Source organism: Nelumbo lutea, chromosome 1 (genome assembly GCF_056320005.1).
Source record: "Nelumbo lutea isolate HS-2025 chromosome 1, American lotus-T2T, whole genome shotgun sequence".
NCBI lineage: Eukaryota > Viridiplantae > Streptophyta > Magnoliopsida > Proteales > Nelumbonaceae > Nelumbo > Nelumbo lutea.
The window spans coordinates 75,458,486-75,481,433 of record NC_142684.1 but is presented as its reverse complement, the minus strand read 5'-3'; the positions used below and the strand labels follow the sequence as shown (position 1 = coordinate 75,481,433).

The 22,948-nt window shown below is 39.6% G+C and overlaps 1 protein-coding gene across 5 annotated transcripts in view; it reads left to right on the top strand.

The window, feature by feature from the left end:
- The window catches only part of UBP5 (ubiquitin-specific protease 5), a 60,474-nt gene that overhangs the window by 18,871 nt on the left and 18,655 nt on the right, over nucleotides 1-22,948 (top strand). For all 5 annotated transcript variants that reach the window (XM_088964691.1, XM_088964689.1, XM_088964688.1 and 2 more), the window contains exons 4-7: nucleotides 6,750-6,894; nucleotides 6,994-7,053; nucleotides 7,623-7,718; nucleotides 9,483-9,902. In XM_088964691.1, coding sequence (XP_088820817.1) covers nucleotides 6,750-6,894; nucleotides 6,994-7,053; nucleotides 7,623-7,718; nucleotides 9,483-9,902 — 721 coding nt within the window. The remainder of the gene's footprint in view (nucleotides 1-6,749; nucleotides 6,895-6,993; nucleotides 7,054-7,622; nucleotides 7,719-9,482; nucleotides 9,903-22,948) is intronic.

The window sequence follows — 22,948 nt, the reverse complement described above, 5'->3', positions numbered from 1 at the left end:
ACAGGTTACAGGTGGGTGGCCATTTTATGGTATGATGATAAAATCTTGAACTAACAAGTGAGAGTTCTGGAGGTTAGGTCCCTATCTAGTCTCACCCTCCAAATTCTCTGGATGGCTGGGACAGCATTGGGTAATGACCTTCAGAGATGGTTTTGGGGGGTGGGGTCTTGGACTTAAGGCATTGTATGAGATAGGTGAGAGTTCTGGCTTCTAGAATGAACACCTTATCTAGATGGATAATGTGGTTGGAAAATTCTTTAGACTTGGCCGATAGCATAGTGAAAGGAATATGGAGACAAGAGTTGTATCCAAAAGCAGCAATCCCTGGGCATTGTTTTCTCTTTTCTTTTATTTTCTTTGTTTTGAAAGAAGGTAAGAGAATTTCATTGATAGAAAAACAAGTACATGAGATATACAACAGAAAAGCAGACAAAAAGAGCACACCATCATTACATAGGCAAAGAATCTGGCACTATACAATGACTCCCTATGAACCCCAGCCTTAGCTAACTTGTCTGCTAAAGCCTAGAGAGTTTAGTTCCCTTGGAACCCAAATGGGCTTTTCATTTATTGTGGCCAAAATATCTCTTGCCTCATCCAAGTAGTGAGCCAACCTCCAAGGACCACCCTCAGTCGTTCCTAACCTATTGATAGTGTTTTCCCTCTATTTTCTTTCTCTTCTGTTGTATGTTTATAGCTCACCTAGTCATTGGAGAAGAAAAACAACCTTTTGAGAAGAAATGACTGTTTAGAAAGATGCAAAAAATCAAAAGAAAGTAGCAGAAATCAGAGTTCAAGAGGGGAGAAGATGAAGAAGAAGGTGGTGGCAACTTGGGTTCAGAGAGAGATTTTCGAACATAATCTCTTCTCTTACACCCTTAATTCTATTTTATTAAGTTAAACTTTGGTAATTTACAGAGAAGCCCTTTGTTGGGCAGAAAATTAAAACGACATAACATAAGAAAGAATAAGCCCAGATTAAGGCCCATTACAACAAAGAACATAAAAGATAAAAAATGATAAACAGCCTATCGGCCATTCGGCCCATCTTCTCTACACTCCCCCTCAAGTTGAGCATAGATGTTAATTATGCCAAGCTTGCTAGTATCATGCTGAAGTTTAGCCTTGGGAATGCCCTTGGTGAGGAAATCTGCTAACTGTCCTTCAGAAGTGATGAAAGGTAGACACACTTCACCAGAAGCCACTCTTTCTCGAATGAAGTGTCTGTCAACTTCAATATGCTTAGTTCTGTCATATTGCACTGGGTTGTGAGCAATGTTGATGGCGGCCTGATTATCACAGTATAACATCATTGGCTTATCATGCTCAACACCCAGTTCCTCCATCAATGATTTAAGCCACAATAGTTCAGAAACTCCATGTGCCATGGCTCTGTATTCTGCTTCGATTGAAGATCAAGCAACAACTGATTGTTTCTTGCTTCTCCAAGAGACAATGTTACCTACCACCAAGCTACAGTACCCAGAGATAGATCTTCTGTCATCAATGTTTCCTGCCCAGTCAGCATCTGCATAGGCTTCAAGTTTCATATGGCCATGCTTGGAAAATAGAATTCTCTTTCCAGGGGAGCCCTTCAAATAACACAGAATTCGCTTTGCTGCTGCCATATGAGTATCCTTGGGAGCATGCATGAACTGATTGATGCAACTGACAGCGTATGCAATGTCTGGCCGAGTGATGCATAGATAAAGAAGTTTTCCAAGTAGTCTCTGGAAGACTCCCTTGTCTTCTAACAATATTCCATCTGAAGCAGAGAGTTTATGGCTCATATCAATAGGAGTAGCAATTGGTCTAGCACCCATCTTTCCTGTTTTAGAGAGCAAATCGAGAACATACTTCCTCTGAGAAATAAGAATCTCATCCTTGGATCTAGCAACTTCTATGCCAAGAAAGTATCTCAATTCTCCTAGATCTTTGATTTCAAACTCTGTATGAAGGAAAGATTTGAGATCATTAATTCCCAAGACATCATTACCAGTCACAACAATATCATCAACATACACAATCAGGTAAACAACCAAGAATCCTCTCCTCTTAACAAAGAGTGTATGATTAGACTGTGTTTGTACATAGCCAAAGCTGACAAGGGCAGCCCTAAACCTTTCAAACCATGCTCTAGGGGACTGTTTGAGTCCATAAAGAGATCTCTTCAGCCTGCAGACCTTTCCTTTCATATATGTTTCATACATCCCTGGAAGAAGAGACATATAAACCTCCTCATGTAATTCTCCATTTAGAAATGCAATCTTTACATCCAGTTGATAAAGTGGCTAGTCTGAGTGTGCAACCAAAGATAGAAGAACTCTCATAGAAGTCATCTTGGCAGCAAGGGCAAAGGTCTCCAGATAATCAATCCCATATGTCTGTGTATAGCCTTTTGCAACCAGCCTAGCCTTGTACCTTTCAATGGTGCCATCAACATGATATTTGATAGTAAAGACCCGCTTACAGCCTACTGGATCATTCCCTTCTCATAGCATCCCTCCATTCTGGAATATTAAGAACTTTGGACACAGACCTGGGAATTGGGTTAGAGGCAACAGAAGAAAGGTAGGCAAAATATGAAGGAGAGAGCAAACTATAAGAAAGGTGTTTGGAAATGCAATGTGCAGTACACTTCCTTTTTCCTTTCCTAATAGCAATAGGGATATCAAGGTCTGGGAAGGATGGCTCCAAAGGGGCTGTAACAGTACCTGTTGTCTCATCTGTAACTGGAAGTGCATGAGGCTCATGTGTTGTAGGGGAAAAAACCTGCTCATTTCTGGTTCTTTGCCTTTGATACATCCTGGGATTAAAAAGAGGGCGAGGAGGTAAAGGGGGAGGAATAGGAACACTGGAATGAGGGTGAAGTGACTGATCCTCCCTTGATTCATTTGAAGGAGGAAGAGACTCAGCAAAAGACTCAATTGGGACAGGAAGAGGAAGAGCAAACACCTGCGACAAATCCCCCCCCCCCCTTTGGACTATGTCTCTCTAGAGAGAAACCATAAAAGGAAGAAAGCTCATCAAAGGTGACATCCATTGAGACATATCGAGTTCTAGTCTTCGGATCAAAACAACAGTAACCCTTTTGTGTGGGGGAATAACCAAGGAAGATACACTTGTGGGCTTTTGGTTCAAATTTATGTCTTTGGACACTTGGGGTATGTACATAAGAGGTGCAGCCAAAGACACAAAGATGAATAGGAAAAAGATCATTGTCTGGATGAAGGAGACTGAAGGGAGACTTAAACCCTAAAACCCTAGATGGCATACGATTTATAAGGTAGGTAGCAGTGAGAACAACATCACCCCAAAACTTTGTAGGGACATGTGAGGCAAATAGAATACTTCTTGCAACTTCAACAATATGTCTATTTTTTCTTTCAGCAACTCCATTATGTTCTGGGGTTCTAACACAAGAGCTTTGATGAATAACCCCTAAACCAGTGAGATAGCATGTCAAGTTTTTCTCAAAATATTCTTTTGCATTGTTAGATCTGAAAATTTTAATCCTGGTATCAAACTGGGTTAGGACAAATTCATGGAATTGCCTCACAAGTCTGGGAACTTCATCACGGGACTTCATAAAAAATATCAAAGTGAACTGAAAAAAGTCATCAATGAACAAGATAAAATATTTGTAGCCATCCATAGAGGGTAAATGGTAAGGCCCCCACACATCAGAGTGCACAATATTAAAAGGAGAAGAAGATCTTTTATTACTCGAAGGATAACTGTTTCTACAATGTTTTGATAGTTCACAAGACTCACAATGAAGACTGGACAAACTAATTCCCTTAAACAGTTTTGGGAATAAATGACTTAATGCAGAAAAAGAAAGATGACCCAAACGAAAATGACATAACATGACTTGACTGATGGCCTCTGTAGATGTAGACCCAAAAGCAACTTTTCCAGGTTGTTCATGGCACTGTCCAGGAGTATCTAACAGGTATATTCCATTCGCCTCACGACCACTCCCAATCACCTTCTAAGACTCCAGATCCTAAAAAACACAGTAGGAAGGGAAGAACGTTACGCAATAGTTTAATGACTTAGTTAGGTTACTTACAGATAACAAGTTTGTATTTAGTCTAGGTACATGAAGAGTAGAAGGAAGAACCAAGGAGTCTGTAGCTTTGATGGTTCCCTTGTCGGAGATAGGGGCAAGAGAACCGTCGGCTAGGGTGATTTTGTCACGTTCAGGAAGTAAATCATATGAAACAAACAAAGTAGAAAGGCTGGTCATATGATCAGAAGCACCAAAATTAATAATCCAAGGGATCCTACGATTACATGAAATGGTTGCATGATTGGTAGAAGCCCGTATACCTGAATGAGCAAATGCAGAAGAGGTTGAATTTTCTGAAGGGTTGGAAGAAGAGGTCACACCCTCTAGGTGACTGATCATCCTCCCAAACTTTTCGTATTCTTCCTTCATAGCTGCTAACTGCACACTAGCCGTCATCTCTTCAGTTTGGTATCCGTCACTATCTGGACCAGCAGCAACATTAGCACTCCCTACCCTTTTATTATCAGGTTTCTTCTGAAACCGAAGTGGTAGGAGCTCAGGATGCAATTTCCAGCACTTGTCTTTAGTGTGTTTTGGCTTTTTATAGTACTCACAGACAATCTCTTTCTTCCCTGAGCTTCTTGGAGTCCTTGCAACCCCTTTGGGTTTCACTCCCATATTAGCAAAGCGATCATTTAGACCAGCCCCTTGAACCTGGACATGTCTCCTGCTTTCTTCACTATTTACCAAGGCATATGCCTGAGACAGTGAGACACTATCCCTGGATAAAATATTTTGTTTTGTAATGTCATACTCTGGATTTAGTCCTGTCAAGAACTCAAACACCCTGTTTCTCTCAACCAGTTTTCTGTAGGTCTCAGCATCATTAGTGGTGTCCCAGGTTACAACTTCTATCAAATCTGTTTATTGCCATAAAGACTTCAGCATTGAGAAGTATACAGATAATGGTTTCTCCCCCTGTCTTAAATTCTTCACATCACTTCTCAACTTGTAAGATCTAGCCACATTTAATTTTTGGGAATAGGTTTCAACCACACTATCCCAAATTTCCTTTGTTGAATTCATCCACAAATAGTGCTAACTAATCTGTGGTTGCATTGAGTTCACAAGCCACCCAATAACAGTATAATTTTCTTGCATCCACTTTTCATACGATGGATCATTTTCTGAAGGAGCCTTTTTGCTTCTAGAGATAAAACCCCACTTGCCTCTACTACAAATATGAATTTTTACTGATTGTGACCAAGCCAGATAATTAGTTCCATCCAGCTTGACTGTGGTCATAGCCAGTAGAGAGTTTACAGAGGCTCCCAGAACCTATCCGGATTCAGCAACATGCTTGTTTTCAATGTCTGAGGAGTTAATCTTCTTAAATACCTCAAAAATGATTTTAAACAACTTCGAAAAACACCAAATGAAGACAGAACAAAATTGTGTTGTGAGCCAACCTCTATGCAGCTGTACCAGTAATCTGCGTCACACTCGGAAGTTGGGAGAAATAGAGAAAATTCAGTCGCTCCTTGTAGACTTCACAGAACACCAATCCACTTGATTCGATCTTCAAGAAGTTGAATAGGAAAGCCTTCAGTCACTGAGCACTAGGTCAAACTCTCTGTGGGGCCCGCAATCAGATTTATCCAAAAAATTAGGGTTTTGGGCAACACATTTGAATCTGCCAAGGGGGCGACATATTCAGTCCTCTTCTCTCTAGAAACCACCAACAACTGGGTTGAAAAAGGTGTCTTCAACTATTCATACGATTCAGTTCCCCATACACACTGTGTATGGGAAAAAAATGAAACAAAGGGGAAAAATGAGCGTGCTCTGATACCAAGAAGAAAAATAGCCTTTTGAGAAGAAAGGACTGTTTAGAAAGATGCAAAAAATCAAAAGAAAGTAGCAGAAATCAGAGTTCAAGAGGGGAGAAGATGAAGAAGAAGGTGGCGGCAACTTGGGTTCAGAGAGAGAGATTTTTGAACATAATCTATTCTCTTACACCCTTAATTCTATTTTATTAAGTTAAACTTTGGTAATTTACAGAGAAGCCCTTAGTTGGGCAGAAAATTAAAAAGACATAACATAAGAAAGAATAGGCCCAGATTAAGGCCCATTACAGCAAAGAACATAAAAGATAAAAAAGGATAAACAGCCTATGGGCCATTCGACCCATCTTCTCTAAAATTGGAAAGGCTTAGGGATAGGATAACATCTGAAGTGGCTGAACTGAATCACTTATTGCTTTGTTATTTTGTGATTACATTACTAAGGAGATTCTAAACTCCTTAAAGACTGAAACTGAAGGTGGATTTATTATTTTATCTTTGGATATTTAATTATTTTTTCCACTAAAAAAGTAAAGCAATAAGTCATTCAGTTCTGCCACTTCAGCCATTATCAAATGGCCCCTTGCTTGGACTACCCTTTAGAAAAGAATAGAAATGAGTTATTTTCTAGGGAATCCTCAGGTGACCTTATCCTAAACATGTTAGCATCTAGAATGATTCCTGTCTTTATATCAGCAACTTTTACCAAGAATTTATTGCACCATATGTCAAATACTATGAGAAGCAAGTACGGGTCACTCATTCGGAATCTGTGTATTTGGGGCATCTGGGGCAGAAGAAATTTTACTTCCACCACCCCCAGGGTCTGCTCTGATCCAACCACAGCCTGAATATTTGAGTGCTCAATCTGAATAACCATTTGGCCTCAGGTACGGGGGTGGTCCGACATTGGCACGGAAATTGATCAGTTCAGGTTTGTCTCAGACGGAATTAGCTGTAGAAGTCTATCCTTTACACCTTCAACTGCTAGCAATGCCAAAAGGAGAACGCGCTTCTGTAAGAATAAGCAAGAAGGTATGGTTTTAGACTGTTGTGCGTTGATCTATGTTGTCTTCACAAGTTAAGGCTATTTTATTTGTAAAGAATGTATAAACATCAAACCATTTTTGGCAGGAAACAATTGGTGAACTCCACAGAAGAGCTTGCGAAATATTTGACCTTAGTTTGGAACAAGTAAGGTTTCATTTAGCTAGTCATTTTTGTGTGATTTCAATCATCTCAAATCATCATCATCAGCATGTTTTGCCATTCTGTTCTGTTCAGTGCCCTATTAATTGTTAAATATGAGTGCTTAAATAATTTCTTACTACTTTAGCTGATGTCCTTTTTGGTCTACTAGCTCTTCTAGCCTCTTCAACAGAACTTTTGAAAACAAAATTTCCCAGCAGGACAAAATATCCTGCAATGCGGCAACAAAGATTCTCTCTGACAGGCTCTACTAACACTGCAGAAGAACAAATATTTTTGTAATTAGTATACTTTATTCCTTTTGAACACACAAAACATTGAACAATTCACTGTAATGGAAGTTTCTCCCTTTTTCACATCATAATACAGTTATACTTTATTGTCCCTCAAAAAAAAGTTACAAATAACTACTTATGGGTGCTGTAGATAGATTCCTCTGCACATGACCAAACCATTTTATTCTACTTTCTCTCATTTTATCACCTATTGGAGTTACTCCTAGGTTCCTCCTAATGATTTCAATAATCTAAAATCTCTTCTTTTATTTCTTGCAGGCATCCATTTGGGACTATTATGGTCATCGGAAACATGCTTTGATGAATGACATGGACAAAACACTTGATGATGCCAATATACAGATGGACCAAGATGTGGGGTCTCTTTTTTATATTCTCTTTAGTCTTTTATCCCCCCCAGAGAGACAGAGAGATGATGGGCTTTCTATTTCTAGTATTTTTTGACGAGTTGCAGTGATGATTTACTTGCTTTGATAATCTTACTTTACCTTTTTTTCCAAAAGAAAAATTATCATTATTGAGAGAAACTTATCTTTCCATGTATATGATTTAATAATTTTTTTAATATTAACGAATTTTTTAGATGTGTGGTTATGCATCTTTGATAGGGCCAAAGAAACTGTAGTCCTTGTGGCTAAAACCATTGGATGGGGAGTTGTATTTTTGGGGATTGATAGGATGTATTGAGAGGAATGCTAGAGTTTTTCATGGTTAGGAGAATCAGCTGGGAACATTGATATGCATTATACATACAAGGTTGGCATGCTAGAGTTTTTTGGTGTGTTTGACAAGAGAGGAATGCTAGAGTTTTTCATGGTTAGGAGAATCAGCTGGGAACATTGATGTGCATTATACATACAAGGGTGGCATGATTCTTCTGAGAGAAGAGTTGGCTCTCTTTTTTTTGATGAATAGACAAGTTTTCTAATTTTTCAATTGATTTAAGTTATGAGAGCATGGTGTATTATATCTAGATCATCCGTAGAAGACATATTCAAGTTTAAGATTGGTCCCCACATTGGCTTCATGTTGGGAAAGGAATTCAGGGATTAGTGAGGAGCTAGAGTGGAGAGTTTGAGATATACACACTTATTGGGCTTCAAAAGTATGTAAGTTGAAGGAGATTCACAGGTTATAATCAGTTGGATGAATGGTTAGAAGGAAGGACTTTGGAATATGTGGCATCCTATTAGAGGAGCTAGAGTTCTTGTGTGTAGTTGTTTAGTCTAGAGAATAAAAAGGTCCTAGTTTTTAACTCAAACTAGAGGCAGAACTAGGAGGTCACTGAGATACAAAGAAAAATGAGAATTAAAATATTACTGTGTATGGAATGGAACAGAGAAGAAATATGAGCAAGGATAAAAAAAGGAAAGGGTAGCACTGATATTAAAATTTGTTCCTTCTTTATTTTATTTTTGTACTCAAAAAGTTTCTGGGATTCCAGTGCAATGTGATGTTTTGCCAAAACTTTCACTAAATTTCCTGCTCCAAGTTAGGTCAAAACCTAGTCTGCAAATTTTCCTAGGAATACAGTTTTGTGAACCAAGATAGAAGATTTCAATGTAAAGTTTTAATCACATGGGCCAAAAATATAGTTGTGAATTCCAATAGAAAACATGAACTGACAAATCAATAAGTTCCAATCCAATAGTTTTAACCTCATGACAGTCTCAACTGTTCCTCCAAAGAAACTCTACCATGCTCTCTTGAGATTGGGCAAGAAGAAAACTTTCAATGTTTTTATTTTATTTTAGTTTGAGCGTATTGCTCCTGATTTGTTTGTAGGGCAGTAAATTCTGTACCGAAAGAGTTGTTGCCATGACTAAGACTTATTCTTTCACATTAGCACAGAATCTATACCATTGCTACAGGAGCTTTGATGATAGTATTCTTGCTTTGGGAATTAGGACCTATTGCAACCATGGTAGTCTTTTGTTATTCTTAGAGTCAACTTCTTGTGTTTCATGTAACTTGTATCATTCTTTGTTTCTCTTTATTGCTGAGTTTTGATGCTTCAGATAACAGAGTTAATGTCTTTGTTATCATGCATTATTGTTTTAACCTTTTACCAGATGTCCTGCCAAATTTTAACATCTATAGAATTTTCACTCCAAACAGATTCTTGTGGAGGTTGTTGGTGAGAGTAATGGTCCTGCTATTGTTGGTTCGATGAGTTCTGTACAGGGCAATGGGTCTGCAGATAAAGAGGCAACTTCTGTTCTCATGGAACCTTGCAAATCAAACTTATCTATTGCAGGGGGTCTATCTGCAAGCAGAGGTGTTTCTAGGAGCTGCAGCTCAGAGTTGTCACAGAGCCAGCAGCTGGCCTCCCCCATTAGAGAAGTGGATAATTCCTATGGAACCAGTAGTGTCAGTACAAGGGGTGCTTCTGGAGGCCTCACTGGGTTGCTGAACCTTGGAAACACTTGTTTCATGAATAGTGCAATACAGTGTCTTGTGCATACACCTGAGTTTGCTCGATATTTTCGGGAAGATTATCATCAAGAGATAAACTGGCAGAACCCTCTGGGTATGGTGGTAAGTTACTAATTTAGCAAACTTTATGTAAAAATGATAGTGTTTTTCTTTTTTTGTTAATTATTAATTATTAATTTAGCAAGCTTTGTGAAGATGAAGATTAATTCTTTTGTCCAATTGCCCCAACACAATTCAAAGTTCAAACTGTGTACAAGCTGATCATTTTGCCATCGAGGTGCCATCACTGGTTGTGCATCATATGGATTTAATTTGGCATTATATATTAAAGGTTGTTAAAATTCCATATTTTTTGTTATATTAATATATTTTATGCATCCTTTATGTTATCTGTTATTTCTATTTTTGCATCCTTTGACAACTCAATTAAATCTTATTCCAAATATTGCTCACACTACATGAATTCTACTCTGCCCTCCCACTCTGTCAAGGGCCATTATGCATCCTTTAGCGTTTTTTTTTGGAAAAGTATTATAATCAAGGGCCGTTATGCATCCTTTGGTTATGGTGCTTCATTTTTGCATCTATCTCTTCATCAATTCCACCTCTGTTGAGCTTGTCTTACACTGCTGGTCCCAAGCCTGGATAAAGGAGTGTGGTGTCAGGTTGGTATCCAGCATTAATATTTTTGCCAAGCCCTTGTGAACATGGATCCTAAGTTGTCTTTCTCTTAATCAAGTATGTTGGCTTGGTTAAGCATACTTAAGACCATTCATTGGGACTTTCTTAAGGGTACATTTTCTACATTTGCATCATTATGAGGGATCTTATAATCATCTATTTATGGCCTCTTAGTGTTATTTGTCCTGCTTCTATGGAGACATTGATTGTGTCATCCTTGATAGACTTGCTGAGTATCCTTCACTGGTAATATTTCACCACCCCAATGTCAAGGTTTGGCGGTTGTTGGTTTTCTTTAGATGAGATTGGATCATAATTATGTCAACCTTGTACTTCAGAAATATACATCAGACTTATATTGATCATTCTTAGATATATCACTGCAGCCGATATGGTATTGTGGTTGACTATCATCACTACTAGACACAGTTAGGTTCACCATGGGTAGGATCACCATCTGTCAATCATGATGCCATCTTTAAGACCTGTTAATCATTATAGATACATTCGCTCTCATCATCATCATCCATGCTTTATCTCAACTATATGGGGCTGGCTACATGAATCCTGTTTCACCAATCCATTCTATTTAAAGCCATATCCACTGTTAAATTATTAGTGCTTAAATCATTTCTTACTACCCATGTCCTTTTTGGTCTACCCCATGCTCTTCTAGCCCCTTCAATGTGTAACAAATCACTTCTAACTGGCACGCAGTGGGTGGTCTTCTATGCACACACCCAAACCATCTTAGTCTACTCTCTTATTTAATCACCTATTGGAGCTACTCCTAGGTTCCTACGGATAACTTCATTCCTAATCCTATCCTTTCTAGCTTTTTCACTCATCCATCTTAGCCTTCACATTTCTGTCACATTCCTAATCCTATGTTATGTTTTACAATTTTATGTATATAAATTGGATTTTTGAGGTTCATGCAATTTATAAGGTACCAATTTGTTCATTATGGATTAGGCATTGGTGCCGAAAGAGTAAAGATATGAATGGGGTTGACATTGATAGAGGGTTGGAAAGGGGTTAGAGAGGCTGCTCCTGAGAGAAGAGGTGAGGTGGAGGCAGAAATCAAGGGCACTGTGGTTAAAAGAGGGGTACAAAAACACAGCTTTCTTTCATGCATTTGCAAGTGGGAGAAAAAGGAGAAATCTGATTTGAAGAGTACAGGTAGGGGAGGAAATGGTTGAGAGCTGGGCAAGTAGTCAAAATCTAGTGGTGGAATTCTGTAGGAAGCTTTACTCAGGGAGGCAGTGGTGTTGGATATCCTTGGAGGAAGTAGACACAAAAAAATTGAGTGAAAGGGCAGCTGGGTGGCTGGGAGGGAGATTGAAGTAGGAAAAGTCAGGGAGGCTCTAAAAGAGGATAAATGGAGACAAAGCTCCGGCGCCTGGCGGATTCAACTTTAACTTCATAAGAAAGTGCTGGCACCTCCCAGAGAAATGATTTTTTGGAGATGATCAAGGAATTCTGTGAAAAGAAAACAGTGGATAATAGAGCCAAGGCAACCTTTATTTCACTAATACCAAAGAAGATGGGGGCTATAAACATATAGGATTTCAGGCCAATCAGTTTAATATGTAGCCCTTATAAGCTACTAGCCAAAGTCCTATCAATGAGGCTAAGGAAAGTACTTCATGAAGTAGTGGGGGAGACACAAATGGCTTTTATGGTAGTTCACGTCTGCCCCCCACAGAGTGCACCCCGAAAACATCCCACTGCACATCCCAACCGTGTATTGGGAACATCTCTCAATGACAAATACGGGAGGTGTTCTCAATGCACACTGAGATGTGCATGTGGGGCGTTTTTGGGGCTCGTTCTGTGGGGGACGGATGTGAACTCCTTTTATGGAGGGCAAACAAATTCTGGACAGGGTGATGGTGGAAAGTAAATGTATAGATTCAGGGTTGGGGAGTGGAAGACCTGGTTTGGTGTGCAAATTAGACATAGAGAAAGCATATGATCATGTGGAGTGGGGATTCTTGGAAGAGATCCAAAGGCTGATGGGGTTTGGAGAAAAATGGAGGGGCTGGATGTATGGTTGTATCTCTTCCATCTCATTCTTAGTGATCCTAAATGGGATCTCTTTGGAATTCTTTCAAATTTCCAGGGGGTTGAGGCAAGGGGATTCTTTGTCCCCTCTGCTATTTGTTTTAGTGATGGAAGCACTAAATCTGTTATTAAAGAAGGAAGTCCAGCAAGGGTGTCTAGGGGGTTTCAATGTAGGGCAGAGGGACCATGCATTTCTCATCTGCAATTTGCAGATGATACCCTCATTTCTAGATGCAGTGGTGGACCTAAGGGCAGTTCTAGCAAACTTTGAGCTGCTAACAGGAAGGTGAATCTGGAGAAGAGTGTCCTGATTGCAGTTGGAGAGAATCGAGAGATAAGCCTAGAAGAGATGTCAATATTTGCAGCAGCTTTAGATTGTAGAACAGGGAGCTCCCTTTTTCTTACTTAGGCCTACCTGTTGGGGCTAAACTTGGCTCATCTAGCACACGGAAACCCCTCTTAGAGAGAGTGGAGGTGAGGTTGGAAAGCTGGAAGGCAAGATATCTCTCTCTAGGGGGAAGAATTACCCTCATAAGGAGTGTGCTTCAAAGCTTACCTACTTATTACCTCTCACTGCTGAAAATACCAACTTATGTAGCCAATAAAATAGAAAAAATTCAGAGGGTTTTCCTTTGGGAGGGGACAAAGGTCCAAGGAAGTTTCATTTGGTAAAGTGGGAGAAAATCTGGAGGCCGAAAGCTTTAGGGTGGTTGGGTTTCAGAAGAATAAAAGTTCTCAACAAAGCTCTTATGGGAAAATGGCTATGGAGGTTTGGGTTAGAAAAGGAAAAGGAGTCATCATGGAGAACAGTGGTGGTAGGGAAGTATGGGGTGGTGAGATTTGATTGTACTTTTTTGAGGATGGCCTTTTTTTGAGGTCCTTTATTTTGTACAGATTCTCATTGTACACAGGACCTTATATTAATAAAAGCATACTTTACCTTTTTTGTTTAAAAAAAAAAAGATTTGGATGGGAACCAAGGGAGGTATCCAATTCCTATTGAGTGAGTGTGTGGAAGAGCATAATGAGTTTCAACCAGGATTCCAGAGGCTGGGTTTGTTTTAGTGTAGGAACTGGATCCCGAGTGAGGTTCTGGGAGGATGATTGGAGTGGGGTTGGGAAACTATGTGATCTGTGCCCAAGATTGTATAGGCTGACTGAGCATCAGGACTCCGTGGCCCAATGTTATGAAGTCAGTGGTGATAAGGTGGTTTTTGGACCCCTAAGTTTAGAAGACCTCTGCGGGACCAAAAGTTGGAGGAATGTTTTGTCTTGCTGGACAGATTGGAGCAAACCAGAATGTCTACCACCAGTGAAGATGGCCTGTTGTGGAAGGAATGCAGAAATAGAAAATTCACTGTGAAGTCATTTTACTTAGCTCTCATCAAGGATAGTGTAAGCAATGGGCAAATGAGGGGAATATGGGGAAATCCAGTGCCCCCAAGAATTGAAGCTTTTGCTTGGATGGCTGCATTGGATAGTGTTCTTACAATAGGTCATCTAAAAAGTAGAGGGTTCTGTTTGGCTAGCTACTGCTATTTGTGCAAATCAGATGAGGAAACTGTACTCCATTTGTTCTTCTCCTGTCACTTAGCAAATTTCATGTGGAGATTCTATTCTTTCCTCTTTGGGATGCCCCTCTTCCAACCATCAACATCAGCAGAGTTCTTCTCTACATGGTCAAAGTTTGAAAGCTAAAATTTCCTGGTGCTGCATTCCCTTTGCGGTCTGCTGGTCTTTGTGGGGGAAAAGGACAGGAGGCTCTTTGATGGAAAGGAGAGGAGCATTGAAAAGTTGGTGGCATCGGTTGGCAAACTCATCACAAGCTGGGTCATTTCTCTTCAAGAATTTGAGCAAATCACCTGAGACTTTGTTGCCGAGAAATTCTGGAACATATTAAAGATTCAAACTTGTAATATGAATCAGTTTAGTCTGAACTGAAATTTGATTTTGTTTGCTTTGATTTACGTGGTGTTATCTTGACACCTGAACAGTTTGTACTCGTTTTTTATTTTAATAAAATTTTTATTGTTATTTACTCTTAAAAAAAACATTGATAGAAATTGGCTGGAAAATTGTTGTTGTTAGCAAGGTTCAAACTTTTGTCATGTATCGCCGATACGTATCATATTGGTGGGTCACTGATACACTAAATCAGAAAGCTTTGGGGTGAGCAGAGGGGAGTTAAAAAGAAACTGGCTGCAAATCCTGTTTACTTCCCCTTTCTCTCCAACTATATCAACTCTTCCCCGCAAGTAGGGACTATGAGTACCTGTTGCAGTTTGTTGGCAGTTTTAGAAGGTCGCCGCTTCCTCCATCAGCAGCTGGAATAGGGGGTACTGTAAGAAACTCTACTGGAGACATTTTGTGGGCCTTTAGTGGCCCAGTTCAAGCTGCAGATGCCTCAGAAGCAGAAGTCTGCTCCCTTCTAGAAGGATTAAGAGTTGCTAAGAGGCTCCATTTTCAATCTGTTAGTAGTAGAAGGAGACTCTAGAGTTACCATCAGTGATGATGGTCCATGGAGGCTAGCTCACCTCCTTGCAGAAATTCATGAACTGTTTTCTCTGATGAACTGCACCTTTAGATGGATTCCCTGGGAAATCAATAGAACTGCAGATGTTTTAGCAAAGCAAGGATTGGGAAGGGATTTTTTGTATAGTGGTAACTCTTTGCTGTCTTAGTTTGTTACAGGCTCTTCTTTTTGTGCTTTTTTGACCTGTTTGTACATCTCTTATATACATCCCTCTCCCCTTTTCTGAATATAAGTTATCTTTCTCTTAAGAAAAAAAATCAGAAAGCTTTGGGGGTTTGGCCTATTTCAGGGGGTAGACAAGCCTAAGACCTACTCCCTGACCTATTTAAGAAAAAAACTAAAAAAAAGATGGGCACAAGGTTCAAAGTACTGATGCATCCTTGTGCCATATCAGGGTGTATTGATACTTTGAACCTTGGTTGTTAGTATCTCATATATGTTCTAAACTAGTTGGATGGAGGTCACCAACCATATTCTCAGTTTACTTGTAGTGCAAGTCTTGTACATCTTTCATACTTACATTTCTGATTTCCCTTTGTATGAATGTATTTAAATCTTTTACCTTAATGATAGTATTAGCTTCACAGGTTGTGCATGTGAAGGATCCCTTAAATCACAAAAGGACAAAATTGAATACCCCATTACACCTGATTACACAAATTTTCTATTTATGTTTTGTCCTTTTTTTATTCTAAGTTCTATGACCGTCCATTTTTGTGACACCATCATTGCTCTTTACTTAAATGTAAACCTTCCATTTGAGTAGAGCAATTTTCTCTACGCATGGACTGATGAATTTTCTTGCCTATGATAGAGTGGAGATTAAGGAGTGTGAGCTCCGGGAAGCTCATGGTTGGCTCAAAAAATGGAGTTGCCACCCATTTTTTAGAGGAAATGGGCCTTCATTTTCAGATTTGAATAATTCGATTTAAGTCTTTGATAGTGACTCCGTTTTCCATGGAAAAAGGCACATAATCGAGAGACTTTGGGTCCCAAGGATTGGGAGAGGGAAGGTATTAGGCACCCCTCTCCAAGCTGTTGTAGTAGCCCAGTACGGGAGTTATTCAGGCTCAATTACTTTTGGAAAACCAATAAACACAACTACTAGAATTTATGAAATATAGAGAAACGTGCTCTCAGCTTCTCTTGAGACCAATTTTGAGGTGATGTTATCAGGTCTTAGGTACTAGTTTTCCTAAGACCCTCGCCTCTCTATCTCTATAGTCAGTCTAGAAGAAGTTGAGAGCAATGCTTCTCCAAGGTCTTAGAACTTCAAGCAACCTAGAAAAACGAAAAAAAAAAACAAAGATTACGAAATTAGGTTTAAAAGTTAAAATGAAAGACTTACCTTTTGTATGTACCTTGTCAAAAGTTTTCCAGCAGCTAGGGATGAGATAGAATGAAGTTTAAATGGGTTCTTGAGCTAGGAAGTGCTTCTGGTTGCAACAACTTCCGCTTGAACATAGAGGAGGCAAGTTTGGAATTTGAGGTTTAGAGTACTTTCGAATTTCGGGTGAATTGAAGGTGGTATATGGGCTGGGAGAAAGCTTTCTTCTTTGTTCCCCGTCCTCCTTTCTGGCTCTCTCTCACCTTGTCTCTCTCTCTAGGGGCCTCCCTCAAGTTTCCTCCCCATTTCAAAGCTTGAGTTGGGTCTATATTTATAGAGGAAGGGAGAGGAAGAGGTCTGAAATTCATCTAATCACAAGGCTTGGGCTTCAAGAAAAATTTTTACAAGAGAATGGGGGAGGATTTTTCAAAGAAAATGGTGATCAATCAACTTTTCCTCTTTGGTGAAAGATTGTCTTCGATTTTGGAGTGATTTTCATGGGTTTTGTGTCCAATGGGAGATTGGGGCGTGCCTGTCATGGTAGTCTCGTATTTGGGGCTGTCAGTGGTAGAAAATGTAAAATTGATGAACTTTTAAATGTGGTTTTGTCTTTTGTTAGCTTTAAGTGGGGGTACTTTTGGGTTTTTGGGTCTATTAGGCTCAATTTCATTGGTCTAGGTGTTCTAGTGGATCAGATAAGGGGTTGGCATTAGTACCTACCTTCTTGAGGTCCTAGGTTGGGATTGTTGATGTGGTGATTCAATCTGACACGTTGGAATGGTATTTTTCTAGTTAGTTAAACAGATGAATTAGGATGTGAAATTTGACGTGCTAAGGTTTCTTGGGTCTCTGAACATCGTGGTGATGTTTGATTGGTCAAATAGGGTCGAGATGATTGAGATATATGGATGACAAGTTTGGACCAACGAGATTTGCCAAAATAGAATCTTTATTTGATGAAGGGTCAAATGGGGGAATTTTGGGATAACATTTGGTGGGTTGGCACTTTTGAACGTCCTGAATTTAATGGAAGTGATGGATCTTTGATCAGAGGTGTAGATTGACTGATTTAGTTTAGATCATGGTCTTAGCTTATGGTATTCTAATCAATGAGAGGGCCCGAAATGGGATCTTACTTTTTCAATGGTCGAATGGAGGTGTTTGGTTGTGAAATTTGACGTGCTAGGGTTTATTGGGTCTCCGAATACAATGGTAAGGTCTGATTGGTCATGAAGTTGGGATGATAGATGGTAAGCTCTAATTAACGAGATTTGCTGAAATAGGATCTAGGCTTGATGGGGGGTCAAATGGGGGAATTTTAAGCTACAATTTGGTAGGTAGGTAGGGATGGATTAGGGTGAGGAGTCAAGTGGATGGTTCTGATTTGAGAAAGATATTGTCGATCTTGGTAATTGTTCAGGGCCATCAGAATGGGATCTTGATATTTTTGTGGTTAGTTGTCGTAGATTCGTGTTGGCATTCTCTAGTTGATTGTTTCCTAGTGATCTTAAGGTGATGGATCTTATTGGATTTGATTTTGGAGGAGTTGGAATTTGAATATCGCATAGATCGAGGCCGTTAGAAAGGAAGTTTGTGTGATGAGCGGTGGATCTTTGCAGTTTAGTCATGAAAACTAATGTGTAAGTAAGTTATAGTTTTCCATGTTCGGGGATGATGTTTGATCGGACGTTGATATTGATTTCAAGGTTCTTATTTGTCCTGTGGATTGTGTCAAAGGAGGGTATTTTGGGTTTTGGAAAGTTTCAAGTTGATTTGGTTGTGTTTCCAAATTTTTGGGGTCTAAGAGGAGGATACAAAGAGGGTAGGGTGAAGGGACTGAGCAAAAATTGGGTGCTGACAAGGGGGATTTTCAGGTCATTGGGTGGGTGAAAGAAACTATTAACAATGAAAATTAGTTTAACCAGGGGCTATTGCTTGGTGCAATGGTAAAATCTAAAAATCTTGGGCTGCCAAGTGTGAGAATTCAGGTTTTGGTACCCGATGTTGAGAATAAATTGTGTGGATGAAAAGGTCTCCAACTTGAGAATAAATTGGAATAAAGGTTGTGTAGCTGGAGTCAATAGGCAAGAATCAGAAGTGGCTTCTTTGGCTAGACCTCTAGGTTGTGAGGTTAGTGATTGACCTCTAAAGTATCTAGGCTTACCGTTGGAAGGAAACCTGAGGTCAGAAAGCTTTTGGTACCTGGTGTTGGAGAGATTCTCTAAGATATTAGCAGGATGGAAAACGAAATCTCTTTAGGAGGTAGAATCACTTTAATTAAGTTAACACTAGCAAACTTACCCGTATATTTCTTGTCTACCTTCAAATTGCTTGTAAAGATGTGTAGCGGATTGAAAAAATAATGAGAGGTTTACTTTGGGAACCTAGTGATTCTAAAAAGGACCATTGGGTAAAATAGGAAGTGGTGTCTAGAAAGAAAGACAAAGGGGGCTTAGGGATTGGAAATATCAAATAGGAAACACAACATTGTTAGGTAAATGGTTGTGGAGATTTCCTAAGGAGCAAGAAAGTTTATGGAATAAGGTGATAAGAAGTATTCATGGATTGGTAGCAAATGGATGGGATGTAGGTTTTGACCCTAGGGCCTCTACTCTTCCCTATGGAAAGACATTGTTGGTGTTTTACCCGTTTTCTCACCTTTCATTAGGTATGATACTTGCTTGGGTAACAAGGTCCTTTTTTGGGAGGACAATTGGATTGGGGACTCTCCCCTTAAGGAGAGATTCCCGATCATCTATTCCCTTACTTTGAAAAAATTTCAAGTTATTTATTCTTTTCGTGTCTCTGGGGATTCTTGGGATCTATGACTAAGGAGAGTGTTTGAAATGGTAGAAAACTGATCTACTTCATTCCATTGCCAATCGGCATATTTATACAGTAAGCTGCTGCAATAAATAGAAAAAACTTTCTAAGTCAATCCCTATAATTAAGAGACTAACCTTTTTAATCCCCATATTTAAGGGATTATATTTTTCCACAATCCTAGGAATACATATTCACATAATTCTATTTTTATACAATTACCAAATATAAATGCTAACTACCAAATATACATCTACACCAGTAATCCCACATTTTCCAACACTCCCCCTCAAGCTGGTGAATAGAGATCCTCCATTCCCAGCTTGGCTATAATTCTTCTAAAGTTTGTACTATTGAGCCCTTTAGTAAGTACATCGGTCAGTTGTCCTTTTGTAGATACATAGGGAGTGCAAATCAACTTGCTGTCCAATTTCTCTTTTATAAAGTGTCGGTCAATTTCGATGTGCTTCGTCCTGTCATGTTGAACAGGATTGTGAGCAATATTGATGGCTGACTTGTTGTCACAATCTAGTTTCATAGGCTCTTCTCGTGGAATCTTCAGGTCTTCTAAAATTATCTTCAACCAGAGTAATTCACACACTCCTTGTGCCATGGCCCTGAATTCTGCCTCTGCACTTGACCGATCCACTACATTTTGCTTCTTACTCCTCCAAGTTACTAAGTTTCCTCCCAAGAAGGTACAGTAACCAGAAGTGGAATGTCTATCTACTGGAGATCCTGCATAATCGGCATTTGTATATGCTTCAAGAGCCAATCCCCCATTTCTTCTGAATAAAATTCCTTTCCCTAGATTGGCTTTCAAATAGTGCAGAATTCGATGAGCAGCCTGCAGATGATCTTTTTTAGGATTATGCATAAACTGACTTATTACACTTATAGCGTATGCAATATCTGGCCGTGTATGTGCAAGATAAATGAGTTTTCCAACCAGTCCTTGGAACATCTCCTTGTCTACACTTGCATCATCACTGGCTTCTCCAAGTTTATGATTGGGATCTATAGGCGTGGAAGTTGGTTTACATGCCATATTTCCTGTTTCTCTCAAAAGATCAGCAACATACTTTTGTCGAGAGATAAAGATGCCTTGTTTAGAGTGTGTAACTTCAATTCTGAGAAAATACTTTAGTCTCCCCAAGTCTTTTATCTCAAATTCTCTGGAAAGGCAGTTTTTCAATGCTTCCTTTTTCTTTTTATCATTTCTAGTAACAATTATATTGTCCACATAGACTGATAGTGCAGTAACTCCCCCTGAGGTTGTGTGTTTGATAAACAGTGTGTGGTCACCTTGACTTTGCTTGTAACTTGTACTAAGTATCACCTTTGTAAACCTTCCAAACCATGCTCTCGGAGATTGTTTGAGGCCGTATAGTGCTTTCTTCAACCTACAAACTTTGTTCCCCTTAATGCCTTCTCCAAAACCCGGTAGAATGTCCATGTATATCTCCTCTTCTAGATCACCATGGAGAAATGCATTCTTTACATCAAATTGTTGCAAATCCCAATTATAGTTAGTAGCCAAAGACAACAACACCCTTACTGTATTCATTTTAGCTACTGGGGCAAAAGTTTCTTGATAATCTACCCCATAAGTCTGTGTATATCCCTTGGCTACCAGTCGTGCTTTGTACCTTTCTAACGACCCATCAGATTTGTACTTAATTGTGAACACCATTTACAACCTACAGTCTTCTTGTTTCTTGGTAGATCCACAACTTCCCATGTGTTGTTCTTTTCTAGTGCCTCCATTTCCACTCTCATGGCTTTTCTCCACTCCTTATTAGAAAGTGCCTCGGCTAGAGTATTAGGAATTGGAATGGTGTTAAGGTTGGCTAGAAAACTTTTATGGGATTTAGAGAATCTTTGGAACGACACAGATTTGGCTAAAGGGTACAATGGGCGTTTGGTACATTCTCTGGTTCCTTTTCTCAGTGCAATAGGTAGGTCATACTCAGACTGTGAAGGTGTAGGTTCAGGTTCTGCATATCCCTCAGTTCCAGGATTAGGAGTTGAATCTTGGACTTGCACAAGTCGAGGATCTGGATTTCTTCTCCTAGAGTAAACCTGCATATATCTCACATCATCATGCACATCATTGGTGGGGTTAACAGTGTCTGAATTTGGTTCAATGGTCGGGTTGTTTGACTCTTGTGGAGACTCGGGAATGTGGGGCTCAGAGGATTGTGACTCAGAGGGATGTGATTCTTGACGGTTGGATGACTGTGAGGAGGGTAATACATCTAAGGAGAGTAGATCCGAGGCCTTGTCTTCCATTAATGAGGGCTCCCCCTGAAGATGAGGTTGAGTGAAAAAGGATTGTCCCTCCTCAAATGTGACATCGATGGAGGTGTAGAATTTTCTGGTGGCTGGATGATAACATTTATAACCTTTCTGAGTTGGGGAATATCCCAAGAAGACACACCTGATTGCTCGTGGATCCCATTTTCCCTTATTATGGACATGAACAAAGGCAATGCAGCCAAAAATTCTTGTTGTGAGATTATTTGAGGTTCGAATATCAAGGTAGAATTGAGAAAGGACTTGTATTGGGCTTCGATTGTCAAGAACTTTAGATGGTAGTCTATTTATGGTGTATGCAGCAATAAGGACAGCTTCCCCCCAATATTGTTTTGGCACCCGGTTTTGAAAGAGAAAGGCTCGGGTGGTTTGCAAAAGATGTCCATTTTTCCTCTCAGCTATCCCATTTTGTTGGGAAGTGTTAACACAGGAGGATTCATGCACAATGCCTTCTTTCTGAAAAAATGGGGACAAATTCTGATTAAAATAATCTGTAGCATTATCAGATCGAAACATTTTAATTCTCACACCAAACTGAGTTTGGACCATGTTATGAAAGTTGGGAAGAATGGTACCCACATCAGATTTAGAATTAAGAAGAAAGATCCATGTGATCCTAGTGCAATTGTCAATAAAGGTGACAAACCATCTAGAACCAGTAATGTTGGGAATTTGAGAAGGGCCCCATATATCCGAATGAATCAAATAAAAAGGAGTTGAAGATCTTTTATTGCTGATTGGGAAAGAAACCCTTTTGTGCTTAGCAAGTTCACAAACATCACAATGAAAGTTTTCAACATCAATCCCTTTAAACAAGGAGGCATTGTTTTTAAAACAGGAAACGAAGGATGACTGAACCGAAAGTGATGACGCCAAAATAAATCTTTATTGGAGGTAGATAAGGATGACTCGTGTGTGACATGCATAACAGTGTGAGATGGTTTGCTGGTTTTTTCAAGGTAGTAAAGTCCATCCCTTTCCTTAGCAAGTCCAATCTTCTTCCCCGAAACCTGGTCCTGAAATACACAGTAAGAAGGAAAGAACACAACATTGCAGTTCATATCTTGGGTGAGTTTATGTATAGAGATAAGGCTAGTGGATAACTTAGGAACATGAAGCACATTTTAAAGTAATAGGGATGGAGTAATTTGAATATTCCCAATCCTTGCCACTGTGGTGAAAGAACCATCAGCAATAGGAATTTTTCTATTACTAGGATAGGGTGTATAGGTGAGAGAATGTAGTGAAGAGGGTGTCATGTGGTCAGTAGCTCCAGAATCAAGAATCCATGGAAAAACACTAGCCGAGACATGCAATCCTAGAGATAAAGACTCACTTGAGAGAGCAAGAGAGGTAGAACCACTTCCTGGTTTCAAGGATTTCAGGAAACTCCTTAGCCTT